This window comes from Nanorana parkeri, unplaced genomic scaffold (assembly GCF_000935625.1).
Source record: "Nanorana parkeri isolate BGI_ZX_2015 unplaced genomic scaffold, ASM93562v1 scaffold177, whole genome shotgun sequence".
In the NCBI taxonomy this organism is placed as follows: Eukaryota; Metazoa; Chordata; class Amphibia; order Anura; family Dicroglossidae; genus Nanorana; species Nanorana parkeri.
This window is the reverse complement of record NW_017306445.1, coordinates 943,282-963,031: the sequence shown is the minus strand read 5'-3', so window position 1 is coordinate 963,031 and position 19,750 is coordinate 943,282. Positions and strand designations below refer to the sequence as shown.

General features: G+C 39.1%; 1 protein-coding gene across 1 annotated transcript in view; it reads right to left on the bottom strand.

Annotated features, from left to right (window-relative positions):
- Nucleotides 1-19,750, bottom strand: part of KCNMB2 (potassium calcium-activated channel subfamily M regulatory beta subunit 2) — a 71,940-nt gene that overhangs the window by 10,384 nt on the left and 41,806 nt on the right. The window contains exon 3 of the mRNA XM_018554898.1: nucleotides 13,596-13,791. Coding sequence (XP_018410400.1) covers nucleotides 13,596-13,791 — 196 coding nt within the window. The remainder of the gene's footprint in view (nucleotides 1-13,595; nucleotides 13,792-19,750) is intronic.

Genomic DNA, 19,750 nt, shown 5'->3' with positions numbered 1-19,750 from the left:
ACTGTGCTCTGGTTCATTCAGGGCTGCCCACTCCTGGGAGAAGATTAGACCTTCAGGCACCGGCCTGAAGACTTTTGAAAAAAAAATATATTTAAAAAATCAAAACATAGCACTGAGACCCATTGGCTGAGCTTGCAGTTGGACTTGCATAAGCATTTGCAGACTGCATACGTACATAGTGATCTGATGTAAAATGTGCACCTCTTAGTAGATCACTTCATTTTTTCTATTTTAAAATTAATGCAATTTATCATTGGATTTATAGCAGTGTAGGGAAACTATATAGTGCTCACACTATCTACAGTACTTTTATCATCCTTAATAATATACATTTTGACATTTAAAATCAGCCTATACCGGCCTTATTGCTCACACCAGAGATAAATCCAAGGGTACTGAAATAGATTAGTGAGATGTATATCCAGTACCTGCAGAAAGCATATAGCTTTGAACTGGCAAATCCTGCATTTATCATTTGAAAAGAGTAGGCAGGTGATAAATTAAATGTATGAGCATAAAACAAATGCAAATATCTTTACCAATACCTTTACAACAGCTAAAACAAGTAATTACTGGAAAATATAAAGAGCTATTTTACACTAGACAGATATTGCAGCAATAAAGATATGATATCAGATGCATTTTATGAAAAAGGTTGAAAAAATAAGAAATAAAACATCCATTGCATGCAAAAGAAGAAAACATGTCTTAGATCTAAAAAAAAGGAATACAAGGAAAAAAACTGTACACTGACCAAATATATTTTATTTTTTACTTTGTTTGTGGATGTCCTAGAAATAAATTGTCTCTAAAACCAACTGTATATGCAGTTCCGTGTTTACTGACCTTCAGCTGACAGCTTTGTGTGCATCTGTAATTACAAACCAGCATGTTTTGTCCTCATGTGGAAAAACAGGGAACCTCAGTGACCACAATTGGCAATCAGATATTTGGTCAACCGTAACTTACACACCTGGCACAGTACTGCTGGAAACACAAGTATCTGAGATCATAGACAGAGTCTGTAATGTGTTTGCAGGTGCAGAGCTTATATACCATGCAAACAACCATGATTGGTAGAAAATGTTTAACATTGGAGGGATGTCCTGGTAAAACACCTTACAGACAATAACAAATTCTGTCTACAGGGTTATAGTTTATGTTACAGTGGTATTTTATGATTAAAAAAATGTATTTGTCCATGCTGGTAAAAGGGAACAGAGGATACAAAATATGGGCTTATTATGGAATGTTGCTTTTTGAAAATATATATCTGTAGAGATGTTCTGAAAATTATAATTGCAGTTGGGCATCAAGATGTTTTTGATTCCAGATAATTCTCCTCCTAAATTCCATAACGCATTTTTATTTTAGAGATGTTTCAGTGCAGCACCTTATAACCAAAGATGGAATAAGGCCTTTGGTAAGGTGGCAGCTTTGCCTCTCCCTCCGCGTCCCTTTCATTGATATTATTAAGGATTTCAGTAGGCACAGAGAAGGCACTTATTTGCACTGTGTGCAATGGCATAACCCACCCCAACAGACAACAACCACCTACAAGTGCATTCTCCCTTGTGACATGACATGCAGCGCCACAGATTTGACCAACTATGCCAGTCCTCCAGTTTACTGCAGGTGCACAAACGTTGTAGCTGGGCTCCCTGGGCATCCACCGGGTCACCCATTAGCTCTACCCGCTCAGTGCAAAACAATACAGTGGCTTGTTAGCGGATGCATTGTTTGCCCAATCCTAAGTAAGCACTCCTAAATATCTATGTAGTTACAGTATTCTTCCCAGGCTTCTGTAACTCATTACAACCAAGAAAAAACCCACTTGAGTAAGTTTAAATCCAACTTGCTGCTGTCTTTTGCACATCTTTGTTGCTCTTTGTGTTGTTTATTTAATACTCTTATAAGTATCTAGTTTCATATACAAAAGATATTACAATACTTGCTGACCATAGTTGTTTTTTTTTTTGTTTAAAGGTTATGTTTTTATTGAAGAAAATTATACAAAAAAGTAGCAAGAATAGCAAGACAGGAAATACAAAGTCCGCACATGTAGGGGACATTGCTGTACGACACGCAGGTACATGATTTGAAGACCGTGCTCATGGCTCATATAACAGGAGATCTCACAGGAGGCATCTGCAGCCGTCCTTTGCACGTACCCAATCCAAGGGTATGGCTAAGACATAAGTGAACCTTGGTTCTAAAGCACACTTCATATGAGCAAAGTAAGAAGACACATTTCACAAGTCACAACTTGTACCAAATAGTGCAGAGACTGAAAGTAGGTAAGGGGAAACCAGGTAGAAGAAGAGGGAACCGGAGTCTAGACAAAGTAGAGCAGAAACAGAAAGAGAGACCGAAACAGAAAGGGCTGCGTCCATTCCCTCACCAATCCGTATGTACAACCGAGCCTCACTCTTGGAGGAGGGCATGGTCAATCAGGTAGTAATTAGTTCACAAAAAGCATCCTCACTAAGGGCTTCCAGCCGTTGGTTGAAGGCAACCATGTGGGAACGGTAGTCCGCTGGCCGGGAGCCGTTACAATCCGTGGTACAAAAATGAATCCATACACTCCAAACCTCGTAAAACTCTGGATAGCGATCATATAAACTGGCCGTAAGTTCTTCCATCCTACAGAGAGATTGCATTTCCTCAATCCACTCCTTCAGGGTGGGATTCAGAGGGGATTTCCAATGCCTTGGTATGACAGCTCTAGCCACCAGCACAAAAAATCGGAGCAAGCCTTTTTTGACTGACTTGAAAGTTCCCGGGAACATAGAGAGAAGGGCCAGCTGTGGTGAGCCCTCAACCCTTGTGCCCTTAGGTTTCTTGTAAGTGGTGAAGATTGAAGACCAGAACGTGGAGACTCGAGCACAACTCCACCATATGTGTAAGGAGCATCTCCAGCATAGGTCAGAGGTCTGAGGGTAGATAGCTCGGAGTCGAGTCGGACAATAATACCACCTGGACAGGATCTTAAAATTGTGTTCCTGAGCTTTGCTAGCCACTGAGATTTTGTGTGTGAAAGTGAGCGACTTGTTAATTTCCGATGTAGAAAAGGTACATGAGAGGTCCTCCACCCATGCTAAATATCTGGGAGTGTCCGAGAACAGGAGCTGTAACAAAAGATCGTAGATAGTCGAGATGGCCCGTCCACAAACGCTCAAAGGGGTAAAGATCCCTATGTAGGTTACCACGTCTAGCGAGGATGGAGTAGAAATCCCTAAGTTGGAAATATTTCCAGCCAGCACCCAGACACTGGAATGGATGTTCCCAGCAGTGAGGAAAGAGTATGCAGGCCCCCTGCCGTAAGAGCCAAGGAGAGTGGAGTAAAGCTAGAGCTATGCCAACCGGCGCTGTAGATCATCAACATGGAGTGGCCCAGGAAGAAGACCGCCGCTCTCTGCGAGAATTATGAGTGACCAGTTGCCACTGGTCCCGACTCGGGAGGTGAGTGAGCTCTGGCTTCGGGAGATCTGGCCACGTCTTCAAGGCGACCTCTGGGACTACTAAGACTTTAACGAAGGATTGTAGATCAGACGGATTCCTGAAGAAATGAACCTTGCCATCTTTCCACACAGAAAGGGAAAACGGGAAACCCCATCTATAAGGGAGCCCAGCATCCTGTAGCTTTGTAGTGTGCGGGGGGAGGGCCCTCCGTTTTGCAAAAGTGCGTCTCGAAAGGTCGGGGAACAAGGAGATCTGTGCACCATCAAAATCAAAGGGGCCAACAGACTGAGCTTTGGACATTATTTCTTCTTTGAGCACAAAGTAATGCACCCTGCAAAGAACATCGCGAGGGCGAGTCGCGTTGGGGTTGCGGAAACCGGGTATGCGATGAACCCTGTCAATTTCAATATGTTCTGTAACAGGACGATCTAGCAGTGTGTTAAAAATGCCAACTACTGTAGCTCTGAGGTCCCGTGTGACCGTGGCCTCTAGAATGCCCTGGAGGCGGACATTGTTACGCCTGCTGCGGTCCTCCTGATCATCAATATGAGACCACATAGTGGGGAGGGTGATAGTATGCTGTTGGGCAGCTTGCTGTAACTCCTCGATCGCTGAGGTCACAGCGGGCATGGCAGTTTCAAGTGAGTCCAAGGGGTTGATTTACTAACCTTATAAACACACCACGAACATGTATACACCTCTGTAGTGTGTTCCCTCCGAGCATGATCTATGGGTGGAATCTAAACACCTTTGTAGTGTGTACACACCCAGCAGGTGTGTTGTGCAAAGCCAAGCATGAATTGCAAGGTGATGTTGTGTAAATTAGCTCTATGTTGTGTTGCTTGCGTTGATGAATGCAGGAATGTAAATGCATGAGCTAACCATTTTTGTCTAAACTGTGAAGCAGCATTATATATGCATCATGTGCATGATTTTTCCATATATGGCATTATTGGAAATTTGCTTTTAGAGACTTTTTGGTTGATAAATACGTTTTGCTGTGTGAAAATCACATGCACCTGGTGCGTGCGTGTGTTTAGGTTAGTAAATCACCCCCCAAGCGTTGATGAAACGACTGGAGGCCCTCGCGTAATTACGACATATCCTGTTTGTGAGCCGACTCCAATTTATGGAACATGCCTGCAATGTCTTTTTTTGTGGGCAGGAGTGCAAAGTACTTAAGAAACGAGGTAGGGATGTCTGTGTCCTCTCCCTCTAAGTCACTTTGGCTAGCAGACTCTCGTCCACCACTAGTGGGGGCCAACAGCAGAGATTATGGTGAGGAAGGAGGTGGGGAGGGCGCCCGCTTCTCCTTGCCCGGCGCCATCTTGGACCCAAGCGGCGTCTGAGAGGAGCGCCCTGCCTTTATATTGCGGTTCCTGGTCGAGGGAATCTTTGTGTCCTGCGAATGAGAACCCTGCTTCATGCTGCGACCCATACGGACCAAAAAGGAGCCACTATTGAAGGTTAAAAGGCTGCTGGTCTAGGGACAGGTGTCGGAGTCTCAGAACATACGTCCGCTCGCGGCCATAGCGAAACCACGCCCCCCACCATAGTTGGTTTTAATGGTGATGGTATAGCTGGGTAGTCTGCTTAATGGCAAGCTGAAGGAATTACTAAAATGTTTTTTTAAATACAAGCAGTTTATGTACCTGCATACAGGCATACAAAGCTAACCCTAATGAAGGGGCCCTGCGTGGCCCCAAAAGCACATGTTTTTGTGACAAGAATCTTTGAATAAATTATTACTTTGTGATCCTGAAAGGATTTTGGTGTGCTGGTGACATTTTTACATGTTTCCTTTCACTGTCCAGTCACATGCAGGTGGAGGGACAAGATCTGTAAGTGTTCATGTAAAGCAGCAGAAAAAAAGCAGGTATCCTGCACTGCCAGACAGGGCTGTGATGGGTGGCAAAGGTGTAAAAATCTCAGGACTAGATGGACAAAACTACAAATCCTTTGGCAGGTACAACAGCTGATTTATATGCATTTCATATATGTATATAGCTGTTAGCCTAGGGTTCAGCTTTAAGTGCATGAACCAGCTACCTCAATATACCAATGATTCTACCAATTTACTAAGCATGCATGTAAATGTTGGTTAAGGTAAATGGTCACAATTACCATCTTATTAGCGAGCATGCGTTAGATAGATGAGGGAAGGGACCATTGGACACAAATTATATATAAAGTAAGTAACCACCCACTGCACCATTACTATACCACTTGCACTGAAAGAACAATAATTAATAAACAAAGCCTTTTTCAGTTAAACAGAAATTGTTTTAATTGTGCTGTCCACTCCAACTTCCTTCATATTATACATATCAGTTGTCACAGAACCACAGTTCTGCTTAAAAATGTAACTCTTACATGTAGGGGCTATAGGCCAAAATAAATGAGACTATAATTCAGGAACTTCCATTCCCAACAGATTTATTAGCTATGTACTTGCTTAGACCTTTTATTAAACTTTTAATTCAATTCATTGAACATAACTGATTGTAAACCTGGACTGGTTTAAACTCTAAGGGATTAACTTATATTAAAACAGTTTTTCGAATGACAATAGACACCCTGAAATGTGCATGCATAGGGCCCATAAAACATATTAATTAGATTTTTCGGCTTTTAGTTCTTGTTCTTCAGTTCTTAGCAATTTACTGTCGTTTTCAACATATTTGAAAGGCCCAATAAATAAAGAGAGCCTTTAGGGGAAATAGGGGGGCAGAAGAGAAACCCACAGAACCCTGACAGCTGATGTTGGAATCTTAATACTGCAGTGCAAACATATTTCATACTTTCCAGAGTTGTACATGAGCACTAAGGCCTCATGTGTCTTTTAATCTTTCCAGTTGAACAAACACTAAGAATTGTAATACAAATGTCCCCTTTTCAGTTCTTCCATCTGTCTTCTTCTTAAAGTATTAACAACAGAATTATATTTGGCATCAATTATCTTTGCCTGTTTGGATGCAAAAGAGAAGTCAACCATCTTGGCAGATAATGAAAAGAAATAGTAGATAAGATTTAGTGTTCAGTAAACAGCCGACTGCTTTCACAGATGACTGCTTTACTTGTATTTTCTGTAGAGTTCAGTGGCCTGGTGGATTTAAAAAAAAATATATATAAAAAAATGCTACTTGCTCTTCAGAGTTGTCTTTGCTGTCAAGATTCACTGCACACAGCTGTATGATTTTGGATTGTAACAATGCCTAAAGAAGGCAAAGGGAATATAGACAAGCAGGTGCAGGATTAAAAGTCAGCAGCCGCAGACTGTTAAATGTAGTATAAGGTGGCCATTTAAAAAAGGAGAGACACATCTGTACTGTGTAACTGTATATCTACTGAGTAGATGACAGTGCTAGAGGAATAGTATGTATACCTGTACATTTGAGCTGTTACAAGCAGTTACTTGGGAGATATACTGCAAAGGTGCAGTAACTCGTAACTAGAAATGAGATCATGTACATTTTTATTTCTGTTTAGAATGTAAATACATGTAATGTATATTTTAGTATACAAATACCTCTTCTGCAGAAAGTTGTTCTTAGTCTTCCATGGCCTTAACGGGAACTCTCCATGGTGCTGAAATGTGTACTTTACAAATATTTAATTTACTAACATAGCTCAATAGCTAGAAGATTGACCAAATGCTCCTCAGAATGACAAATGCTCCACAGATGGACAATTATTCAACAATAACAATGCCTCCAGATATTTAATTTGTAAATTAAAGGTTTTCTTTTACTGAAAATTTTTTTCATAGGTTCTTCAGCATTACGCAAACTATTCATTTATGACTGCTATGTCGCAGAATATTCACACTACAGATAGGATTATATACACTTGCATCTATTAATATTTAACCCAGGGAAAAAGAAGGGTTAATATTGCAAAATCAATTTTACAATCGCAAGGTGCTATCATCTGTAAAAATGTTATAAGTATCAAGAAGAAGCAAGGGACTTTGAATATAGCACCCTAGATAGATCCACTGCATGAAAAAATGTTTGCATAAAAATGAACAAAATGTATATTTACAAAACATTAAAATTCACATAATTCAAAATATAAAAATTCATATACAGTAATACCTTGGTTTACGAGCATAATTCGTTCCGGAAGCATGCTTGTAATCCAAAGCGCTTGTATATCAAAGCGAATTTCCCCATAGGAAATAATGGAAATTCAGATGATTCGTTCCACATCCCAAAAATATTCATATAAAATGATTACAATACTGTACTGTAATATAATAACGTATAAAATATAAAGAAAAATAAACCAATTACCGGTACCTTTTGTGGCCGGTGTGAGAGGGACAAGAGAGAGGAGGATTATTGCGTAGGACGACTTTCACTATCAGTAACGGAATGACTGCTATCTCTTGACTCAATGGTATTATTCAACAATAACAATGCCTCCAGATATTTAATTTGTAAATTAAAGGTTTTCTTTTACTGAAAATTTTTTTCATAGGTTCTTCAGCATTACGCAAACTATTCATTTATGACTGCTATGTCGCAGAATATTCACACTACAGATAGGATTATATACACTTGCATCTATTAATATTTAACCCAGGGAAAAAGAAGGGTTAATATTGCAAAATCAATTTTACAATCGCAAGGTGCTATCATCTGTAAAAATGTTATAAGTATCAAGAAGAAGCAAGGGACTTTGAATATAGCACCCTAGATAGATCCACTGCATGAAAAAATGTTTGCATAAAAATGAACAAAATGTATATTTACAAAACATTAAAATTCACATAATTCAAAATATAAAAATTCATATACAGTAATACCTTGGTTTACGAGCATAATTCGTTCCGGAAGCATGCTTGTAATCCAAAGCGCTTGTATATCAAAGCGAATTTCCCCATAGGAAATAATGGAAATTCAGATGATTCGTTCCACATCCCAAAAATATTCATATAAAATGATTACAATACTGTACTGTAATATAATAACGTATAAAATATAAAGAAAAATAAACCAATTACCGGTACCTTTTGTGGCCGGTGTGAGAGGGACAAGAGAGAGGAGGATTATTGCGTAGGACGACTTTCACTATCAGTAACGGAATGACTGCTATCTCTTGACTCAATGGAATCTTTTTCATTTCGTGAAACCTTAACAAGGAATCTATCCTATCCTTGTTGCATTGTCGTTAAACAGACTCATCGCTCGCACTGCTACAGCCTTATTCAGGTGGTGCTTTTCTACAAAATTTTGCTCTTCTTGCAAGACATTTGCTTGTATATCAAAGCAAAATTTTTCAGAAAGGTTTGCTTGTCTTGCAAAACGCTCTCAAACCAAGTTACTTGTAAACCAAGGTATTACTGTATATATTAAAAACACAGATACCTAGTTTATACAGTAGGTTTTGAGATTGTTACAGTATTCAGCATATTACATTTATCATTCCCAATATTTTTTACTGCATTTATCTGCTTCTTTAGCAAGTAGAGAATACTTACACAAAGCTTCACTTCAATGGTCAGTATATTTGTATATGATATATCAAAACTAAAATAGTCCTAATGCCTACAGAAGGCATATGCCCCCAGTTTTTCCAAACATAAGACAAACTTTGAGGCAGTAATGGGTAGTCAGTCCAAAATCATTCCTGCCCAAGATTCCTGGTGGCCACATGCTAGGTCTATCAGAAAGTTTCACATGATTACCTCTAGGGAACCTGCCTTGTCTAGGCATAAAGGGATGTTGCTTAATCAAATATACAGACCATATCAGTGAATCTTCCAGCAGGGATACTTTATAAAGGTCTTGAAGAAGTGGATACAATCCAAGAAAAGCATCGACCTTCTAAGAATATAATAAATGTAATATGCTGAATACTGCAATGGTCTTACAAACTAATACCCTGGCATGAATCAGGTGACTGAGACCCAGGTTTGTTTTGAAGTCATGTGACTTTAGGCACATCATTCCATGTCAAGCAGACCTCTAAAGTTGAATGCACATTAAATAGTATTGTAGCCATGATGCAGTGCATTCACTATTCAGTTAACTTAATGAGTGATGAGCACAAAAATTATACTTTAAATTAAGTGGAATTGGCACTGTACGACTTCTAAACATTCAGGAATTCAAGACTATTTGGTGCTCTACAAGCTTATCTAAATTTAGTGCATTAATGTGTACACAGCATGAGTTCTCCAAGTGACCATATGCTGTTTCAAGAACACCAGGCACGATTGGCCTACACAAGAATCTGAATATTCAGCCTTAAATTATGCTAACTGTGCAGGCTTACCTAAAAAGATTTAAATTTGTCTCCATTTTTAGCTCTGCTTACTTAGGGTCACTTTCGTCAAAACATCCACATGCAGTGTTTTCATAACTTCAGGTCAAGTAGAACTCCAGCATTAAAATTAATGTGTATATGTGTATCTACATATACACACATATATATACTCTATACCGTATTCACATTTGTCCAGCCTGGCACATTATAAGTATTGATATAAATGATCCCTCTCAGGGCCATGGGGATCCTGTAATACACTGTAGTAGTCACAGCTGCTACAGTGTATTACAGTGTCTCTCGGGTCTCTGCTACACGTGCTGTGCTTAGTGACTTCCCTGTGCTGTTAAAACACAGAGAGTCAACCACTGAGTATAGCAGCCGTTCAGAGCATGCCTAGTATTTTCCCCAGTAAATACTAGGCATTCTCTGACTGGACGGAGGGGGCTATGCCTTGACATCACTGCACCCTGTCCAATCAGAGAACGCTTAGTATATATTGTATATTATAATTGTGTCTATAATTTTCAAATCCCATTGGAAATAGCTGTCCCTTTTATGAAAATTATAGCCTTACCCTGGTGTGTTAGCTTTGGGAATTGAGCCGTTTGTAAATTTAAGAAACCACTTATGCTGACAATGAAATAGTTAATGGGAAACTTCAGCTATGAGCAAAACATATAGTTCACTTTAGAAAACAAAATAAACAGAGCATGGTAAAATAATGTTTTCTAAGTGCTTGTATTTGGGTTTACAATTGCCAATTCTTTGCTCCATCAATGATCTTTGCTTCTATCTCTGCATCACTGTGTGACAACTCTGAAACTATATTTCCCAGCAGGTATAGTAACACTTTAATTGTGGCTGTGTCTGTAGGTATTGAATCATGCGACAATACTGGGTCACCCTCAGCCTACTGCAAAGAGTGACATTGAAGACAGAGGCAGGGTCAGATGTGCATGTCACTCCCTTAGAAGACTGACCAAGGTTGTTAGGTAGACATTTTAGTGGAGAAGTCACTACTTTAGCTTGACCTTGTTTTTATAAGTGAACAGCAGTTAATCATCTTTACATTGAAAAAGTCTTTATGATCTTTTCTCAGATAGGACATAAAATAAATACAGTAGCTTTACCATGACAAGAAGAGCCTTGTATATTACAAAGTGTGGGCATTTGAATCAAATATGATCACTTCATATTTAAGCTGGAGTTTAGCTTCAAGACTGCAATATGGTTTATTTTAAATCTCAGATACAGTATTATTTCAAATTATTCCTCTTATTGTGCATGGCCAGTCTGTGATAGGTGATAGCATAATATTAATAGAATAATCAATTCTGACAGTTTATAACCATAACTCTCCCTCTCCACTTGAACCCTACCAACTGCTCTCTAGTATAAGATAACAGATGACCACATCCTGTCATCCAGCTATTTACAGCAATACCTTAGAAAGGTGCAGAAGACAGACTGGCCATCCCTATCTTTCCTACTCAGTTTTTAATACTGGGTGTACTCTTCTTATATTGCCAGCTAACAAAACTGACTGACCTGGATGGAGAGATTTACAAAGATAATTCTGGCTAGCCACATTGATAATTACTTAATTCCAGCTCTCTGCTGTGAATATCGGCTGCCCAGGAATAATTCATTTATAAAGAATCTTCTGATTGCTTATGGAGGAAGCACTAATGATGACAATTTTGCAGCTAAGTAAAGTTCTACATGATTTGAAGAATGCCACATGCTTTTAGAACAGTCTCTATTAGTCAGAGTGACCCTTATAGATGTTAATTCAGGGCAGCCAGGGTTAATTTTAGATATGCAGTATCCAGAATACTGGCATTATTAGGAACCAGGATTATAAGGAACCAGATATGTAGATTATAAGGAACCAGATATGTAGATCATACACATACCGATAAACAATCAGACAAACAAAGATTTGATATTTGCTTGAAAACAGTTGTCTGACATCTTAGAGAAAAGATCCAGTTAGACTGTTACCGCCTTTTGATGAAAGCAATTCTTTAGAGATTGAAACAATAATTTAGTACAAATAATTTGTTATATATATATATATATATATATGTATATATATATATATATACACACATTGTACATTATATCAAATGATTGAATGTTTATGTATATGACCAGCAATCCACATAACAATAAACATCTGTTCATAGATTTCATTGCTTCAACCAATCTCTTGCTTGGAGAATGACTCACTCAGCAAACATAAAGGTCTGGTTTACAGTAAATGAAGTAGGTTCTATTTTCTTGTGTTCATTTTCAATGAAAATAACCATTTATTGATTCAAGAGCACACTTAGTTGTGTATATGGTCATCATAAAATTTACCACTTGGGGCAGCTTGCATTCTCCAATGACAATACAGCTAAAGAACACACAGTAGCGAATAGGCAAATAGGAAGTTAGTTTGTCTTGTCTTTCCTAGAGATTATTGTGGCCAGCTGGATGACAAGCCATGGTCAAGAATTATTATATCAGATAGTGCAGCCCCCATACTGCATACTAATATGCACCGCCACAAAACTATCATCTCTTCAAACCCTATCCACCTTTTAATCTTCTTGCAATTCCCAGCACTATACTCACTGGCTGGCATTATGTGTCAAGTCATTTAAAGTGTAACTCTAAGTGGTAACATCTTGAAATCTGCTACCTAAATATTATCTACAGAGCTCATAAGGGTATGGAAGAGGGGTGTAAATTTAAGGGCATTCATTTGGCAAAATTCAGGTGACATCAGCTCTCCTGAAAAAGTAAGGAAAGCTTAATCAGGGGCTAATGATAATCTTGTATAAGTAACTTTTCACAATTATAAGGCTATAAGTCCAAAACATCAGATTTTTGTACACGCCTTTGATAAATGGTTCTCTTTAAAGTTGTCTTCTAGCTACAAATAAAATAAATACAATTAATAGTTCAGTAGTAGTAAAAGTAGAAAAACTGCTTTTGCTGCAATACCTTCAATCTTACTCTCACACAGTCATTCCTTTCCACTAATGGATATTTTCAGACTTCTGGATTGAATGGCTGCCAGGGTCATTTGACCCATTTCCTCTGAGCCCAGGTGGGCTTTAGGGAAGGGGGTAACATTTTTATTTTAACTAGACTTTAGCTGTGCAGTAATCTTCTTCTGATAACACTCCCCTGTCACAGAGACAGCCTATCCAACCCAGCCACGGATGTAGTGCCTTCTCTGGGTTCCGACACCCCCCTACATACAAGTCAGATAGAAACAATATCATGCTGCACTTCCCCAATCTGTAATGCTACAGCAACTTTAGTGAGGAAAAAAAGTATCACAATAAAGCTTCTGAAGATTGGTGGAGAGGGGACTGATAGGCTTCTACCTAGACTTCAGCTTCTAAGAAATTCAGTCACAGAGCTGCAGTCATAGAGTTACAGTTCTGCATTCACATGCTTATAACCTAAATGCTATACTGCTGCATAAAACTAATACGCATGGTCTGGTTTAGAGAAAATGGGTCTCTTCTGTAAATTGTATGTGTAGCCACCACCACAGAGTTTCAGTGCTAACAGTATAGAGCCCTTTAAATATGTAAACTGAAATATAATGTTGGTACATTTTAAGTGAAAAATCAGTATCATCCTTAATTCAAATCCTGAACCCGGACAATGTTACTATAGGCAAAGATAGAGCCATAATATTAAAAACATCCAAGGTTTTGATTTGTCCAATCTAGGTTTTCGTCCCTGAGCAAGTCCCAAAACTGTATCAGTTCTGTTTTTTTTTGTAAATTAGAGAATATTATCTCTTATCCAGAGAAGTGCACAACTAACCAATAAAATATGTTCACTCTTACCTCAGAATTTACTTTCATAGTTTCCTCATTGTGGTACAGAAGAATTTTCTGTCCTGAAGAGGTCAGATTTACATGGACCTGTAGACAGGGGTACTGTGAGATTTTCCAGCAGTCTGGACCACAGCTAAAAGAGCAGTTGAAAGTTTCTGTTATAGAAGCATTCAATAATGTGCATTGGGTCTCTTCTGTCCACACACTGAAAAAGACATAAAATAGGTCAATGATTTGAAATGTCAAACATTCATAGTGCAACATAGAGGAACAAAGTACAACAATGATGCTTATATATCCAGTATCCAGATATTATTCACACAACAATGGATACAGTAGTTTCCTACAGAGACATTTACAAATACTGTTTGACATTCATGGCCGAATGCAATCTAGTATGCGTTTCAACAGGTTATGTCCCATCTTGTAACAACAGAACATCAGCTTCCGGTGCTGATAAAACTGTTTATCATTGCCATGAAATGCATACAGAAAATGCTAGACTTTTTCTGCATGAAATGGTGGATCAACTATAGGTGCAGGGGGTGCAGATATACCCAGGATTCCACAAGGATCATGAGCTGTGGTAGGCAACTTGAATCACTGTTATGCCCAGATTTACAGCTTGGGAGCCTATAGGCACAGGACATTTGATGCCTTATTTCCCACCCATAAACAGACCACACCCCAAGTCACACCCCTGGTATGCAGCCTAATTTTTTTTTCTATCATTGTTACACACAGGGCTATTCACAAAAGGTGAAGAGTTAGGAGAAGTGATCAATCTAGGACCACATAACCGAACTGGAAGTGAGCTGAATTGGAGAGTTTTTCAAAATCAGCTATTTTGGCCTAGATTGTTGACTTCTCCTGCCTTCTCCAAACTCTTCACCCTTTTGTGAATAGCCCTGACAGTGTACAAAAAAGAAAAAAAGTGACAATCTGAATGGTCTGGAGGTACTGGGGATGGAGCAGCATAGCAACTGGATTAAACCATTTTATCACCTGTATAACCCCGATAAACCTCAAGCAATGTTTACATTTTATCTGTGGGTCTATGGAGTCAGTGATGAGTTTGTCATACGTAAGTATGGGGGGGGGGGACAAACAACTATTTCTCTGGGGAACATTGTCTTTCAAGAATTATTTTATTACCCGCACAAGCAAAACAGTTTTACTATTTTTTGAGTGTAAACATATGAACAATACCACAGGTTTGTATATGAAAAGAAGTGCTGCAACACAGGCTGCGAACTGGGCACTGAGATTTCAGACACTCTTCCCAAAGTAGCATCTATAAGTACGAGCCTGCCCTTGAGAATCCATCCTTAAATTACTGTACATTATGTACATTATTCATGTGCTTTTTAATGCTGCCCAATATAGATTATTACGTGTGGCACAATTATATGATCCACTTGCCTTTGCAATTAGCGTATGAGGGCCTGCTGGAGTGGTAGTACCCACATTGACTATACTACATGAGCTATGTAATTATATAACACTGATATGAAATAGCAGGTTTATTCAATTTGCACAAAAACATATGATGCATCTGTGGGTAGGGCTGTGTCGGGCAACTGAAACAGAGCAATCTGATTCAAACTTTCATTTTCCATTTTCTGGAGACCAACAGTTTTGGCTCATTAATTTGTAACACATTCACATTCAGGTTCAGATGCCATTATATAGCATCAGGATTTTACTTATGTACAAAACTGACATGTAACCTGTGGTCCTCTAGTATAGTCTCCTATAACATTTGCTTAAATTTAGCAGAGTCTGATTGTGGAGTAATGTTGTCCAAAAGGAATGTATAGTGAATTTGTACATATTTTCTTTTTTTTTAATTATATTTAGGTAAAATGAATCAAATACATTTAAATATTGAACTAGCCAGTTACTAGAGCTCTACTCTCCTCTTTAAATGTTCTGCAGTGTTTGGTGACCATCATGTTGTAAAAGTCATGTTGCTTGCAATAGCTCCAGCTGAATGAGTCATCAGATTAGTGACTCATCCCTTGTCACAGTACCATCACATGGCCAACTGGAAAAGAAATAACTGCAAAGCGTTAGCTAATCCATTGTACTCTGGGAATCATGTGTCATAAAAACACATATAAAACATTAAAATATTTTGAAAAATAAAAATTTACCCAAAAGACATTATCATTAAAAAAAAAAAAAAAAATCCAACTGGCACACAATATAGACATCTGTGGCACAACTGTTATCTCAAGGAAATCAAAATAATACAACATGGACAAGAAACCTGTTGTTGAAATCCATTTTTCAAGGGAAGTGCCTGAGGACAAATGGATCAGTGCCTAATCCTTCAGAAATCAGTAAGCTTTTATAAAGACCGTTAAGGTTTTTTTCCTATATCTCTATAGGTTGAACTCGATGGACTTTTTTCAACCTAACTAACTATGTAAGGGCCCATTCACTTCAGATGTGTTGTGGCTGCACTGGCAGCAATTTCCAGCCCAACCTTAATGCATAGACAAGGCAATTTGCCTTGTTTTAAATTGGATCAGTTCACACCACTGCATTGCGGTGGTGTGTGCTATAAAAAAGTACAGCATGCAGTTTAGCGCAGCATGGTACAACACAGTACAACTGCAGTGCATCATGCTGTACCAAAAAACTTAACGAAATGTTACTTATTGCATTTCAATACAGTTCTAACAAAGAAGTAAACAGTGCTGTGCTGCGATCGGCACATCAGTACTGTACCTGTCAGTGCACACCAGTGGCTGTGCGTTCAGCACGGTTTACTGGTGTGAATGGACCCTAAAAGTTTTTGGGCACCTTTACGATCATGAAAGAAAACATATAACAGGAGGCTAAACAATATTTTTTTAGTAATTAGCACACAAATCTAGTAACAGCCATTACTATTTTTATTGCATAAATGCTGATTAAATGGCACATACTTAATCTAATTGCTTGAGTGGTACAGAAAATGAAACCTAATAAAGTGGTCATATTTGTCACCTGAAACTTCAGTTGAAAATGATTAATCAGCTTAGAGGCAATACTAATAAGATTTAAGTGATCCACGATACACGACCTGAATAAAAGAGCTCAAATGAATATCATGCTGGTAGTGAAACAACTTTATAAGACATTTAAGTTTCTTAGTGAAATTAATAAAAAATTAAAAATTAAAGCCTGCTTGCTGTCTGGCATTAGTAATTACTTTAATTTACATGGCTGATTGCTAGATAACTGCTATTAGTCAAGTCCTTTTCAAATTTCAAGGCAAAGGCAAGATTATATATTTGCTAATGAGCAGGGGTTAGTGTCTGAAAATGTATCTAAACCCAAGAGCAAATATATAATATATTGCAGTTTATCAGTCCTTAGTTGTGGTGGCTGCATTTATTTTCTTTTTTTAGGCTTTTCACCACTTTCCCCCTTTTCAGCTGGTAATCTTGACAGTAACACTCATCCTGTTCTGGAAACAGGACTGACAACATTCATTCATGTTTCTGTATCTAGCGAGGATCAGTGTGGTCACTCGAAAGGTGCCCAATTCACCTTGCAATTATCATATGAAAAACAAACGCAATCCCGTTTTCGTACGATAATTGGCAAGTTGTTGGGAAGTGCACAATCGCAATTACTTCAATATACAGCATAGGACATATGAACAAAAAATCCACCTTCATGCCCTCTGATGATGCAAGGATGGTGAAACTTAACTAAACTTCTCCTCATGGCTTCTTGAGTGAGCAAGGTGCGCCACATTCCAGCCGTTGCTTCCTACTACTGCCTGGCTGGAATTCCTCTACATATCAGGTGTAGACACAACACATCTATCAATGGAGGAAAGTTCTAAGTATATGCATTCATATTTGATACTATAGACCAGGGGAAGGCTACCTAGGTGCCCCAGCTGTGGTAAAACTACAAATCTGATCATGCTTCTGTCTCTGGAAAGTATGTCTGTGGCTCTCAGAGTCTTGCAATGCCTCAAGGAACTTGAAGCACCACAACAGCTGGTTGTCAATCCGTGCTATAGACTGTGATATCTACCATGTGGCTGCCCATAGTCAGAAGGTAGACATTCAGCCTCATTTCTATATTCTCTGATTATCTTTGGCTGACCTCCCCTATGCAATTTGTACTATGGGCAGCTTGTGGGGAGATTGGTGTATACATCAGTTACCATATTGTGGCACCTTGTGTATTAAGCAGCCCGTAATTAAATGGGAACTTTCCATGAGAATATATTGGGTAGATTTGTGTTCAAATGCCCTATACTGGAGTCTCTGTGTATACTGAAGTTTATTTCAGTAAACATTTTTTCTAGGACCACACAAAGTTGTCCTACAAGTCATGTGTGAGAATGTTTTATTTTGCTTACAAGCACTATGGATGGACATACAGTCATAGAACAGGCTGTACATACTACAGTCATACAACAGGCTGTACTACTGTGGTCTCTATCTCAGGTTAAGCATTACAATGACACCTGTGGTTTTCATTACTTTTTTAAAACTTCTATACTGGCATTGAATACTTACCTGCAACATTTAAAATGATACCATTTTTTGTATGCATTGATCTGTGGTAACTGAGAAGTCTTGCTGACCCTCACGCTTCTATACAATGCTCATGCTGAAGTAATGTTAATCTTCACTCCATTTCACAGCTAGCAGTAGACACTGTCTGTGGCTGCTATCTGTCAGAATGCCTTCTAAATATGAGACCACTGTGTCTGCAATGACATAGGGGTCTATTCACGAAGCAGCCAAAGGATCTAGCCGTAGCTTCGGCTGATCCTTCGGCTTGTACCAAGCAGAATAGCTGAGCTGCGAGTGAGCTGCCGGAGCTTCGGCTCAGCTGATTCAGATGTTGAATCGGCTGAGTCGAACTCCTTCTGCACTTCGACTCAGTTGAACATGCTGAGCATATTCGGCCACAGCAAGCCGATGTACGTGGTCTCCTGTTCTATTATTAGGATGAGAGCTTAGCAGAGCCGGCTTCCATATCACCGCCGGCTCTGACAAGCTTTCATTGTAATGACAGCTGGTCCCGGCCAATAGAAAACAGTTGGGCGGAGCTAGGTGTCACTGCTAGCTAGGTGTCACTGCTAGCTCAGTTGGGCGGAGCTAGTTGTCACTGCTAGCTCCGCCTAATCATTTTCTGTTCTGCTCGGTCCCACAGAGGGAGCGAGCAGAACAGCCGAGCCGAATGCCGCTCAGCGGCATTAGGCTATTCACTCACTGCTGTTTTGCATCTATAAGAATAGACCGAACAGCAGCGAGTAGCCTGCCGGAGGTTCGGCTTAGCCGATCCAGATGTTGGATCGGCTGAGTCAAACTCCTTCTGCACTTCGGGTCGGCCGAAAATGCTGAGCATGTTCGGCCGTCCCGAAGACACCTGATGTACGGCTGATTTCAGCCGATATACAGCTGAAATCAGCCGTACCAGCCTGAAGTAAATAGCCGAACAGCGTCGGTTCGCTTCAGGTCGGTCAGGTGAAACTTCGCTTCAGGTCGGTCGTTCACTCGGCTGCCTACTGCAGCTTAGTGAATAGATAGTGATTACATGCAAGCTTAAGGTTCATTCACAAAAGACCCGGTGCCTCTGTGTAACACTGTAATTGTCAGATACAAATATTTTATTAAAACAATAATTTTACTTATACAATACAATACTTTTTGTCAATTTGCCAGCCTATAATAAAAAGAGTAGTGTATAAAAGCCGTGCATGTCTTTCCAAACAAATGTAAAAAATATTGAATTAGACATTTAAGGTTGAATAAAGACACAGGTCCATCAAGTTCAACCTTTGTGTGTCTGTGTTTGTGCATGTGTGTGTGTGTGTATACAAGTCCCTGTGTGGTCTATTTTTTAAGAGTACATGTACCCCAGTATGTTATGGTATCTGAGGAAGGTATCTAAATTATTATTTAATGATTCAGTACTCTCTGCTGATACCACTGCTTGAGGCAGAGAGTTCCACAATTTAACCACTCTGACTGAAAAGAATCCCCTACCCCTTTTGTGGTTAAATCTTTTGTCCACCAATTTTAGTTGGTGGCCTCTAGTCTTTTTTAGGGAGTTTACAGTAAAAAGTGTATTGCTGATGTTGCCATCACCAATAAACAATTTGTATATCAAAATCATGTCCCCTCTTAATCACTTCACTT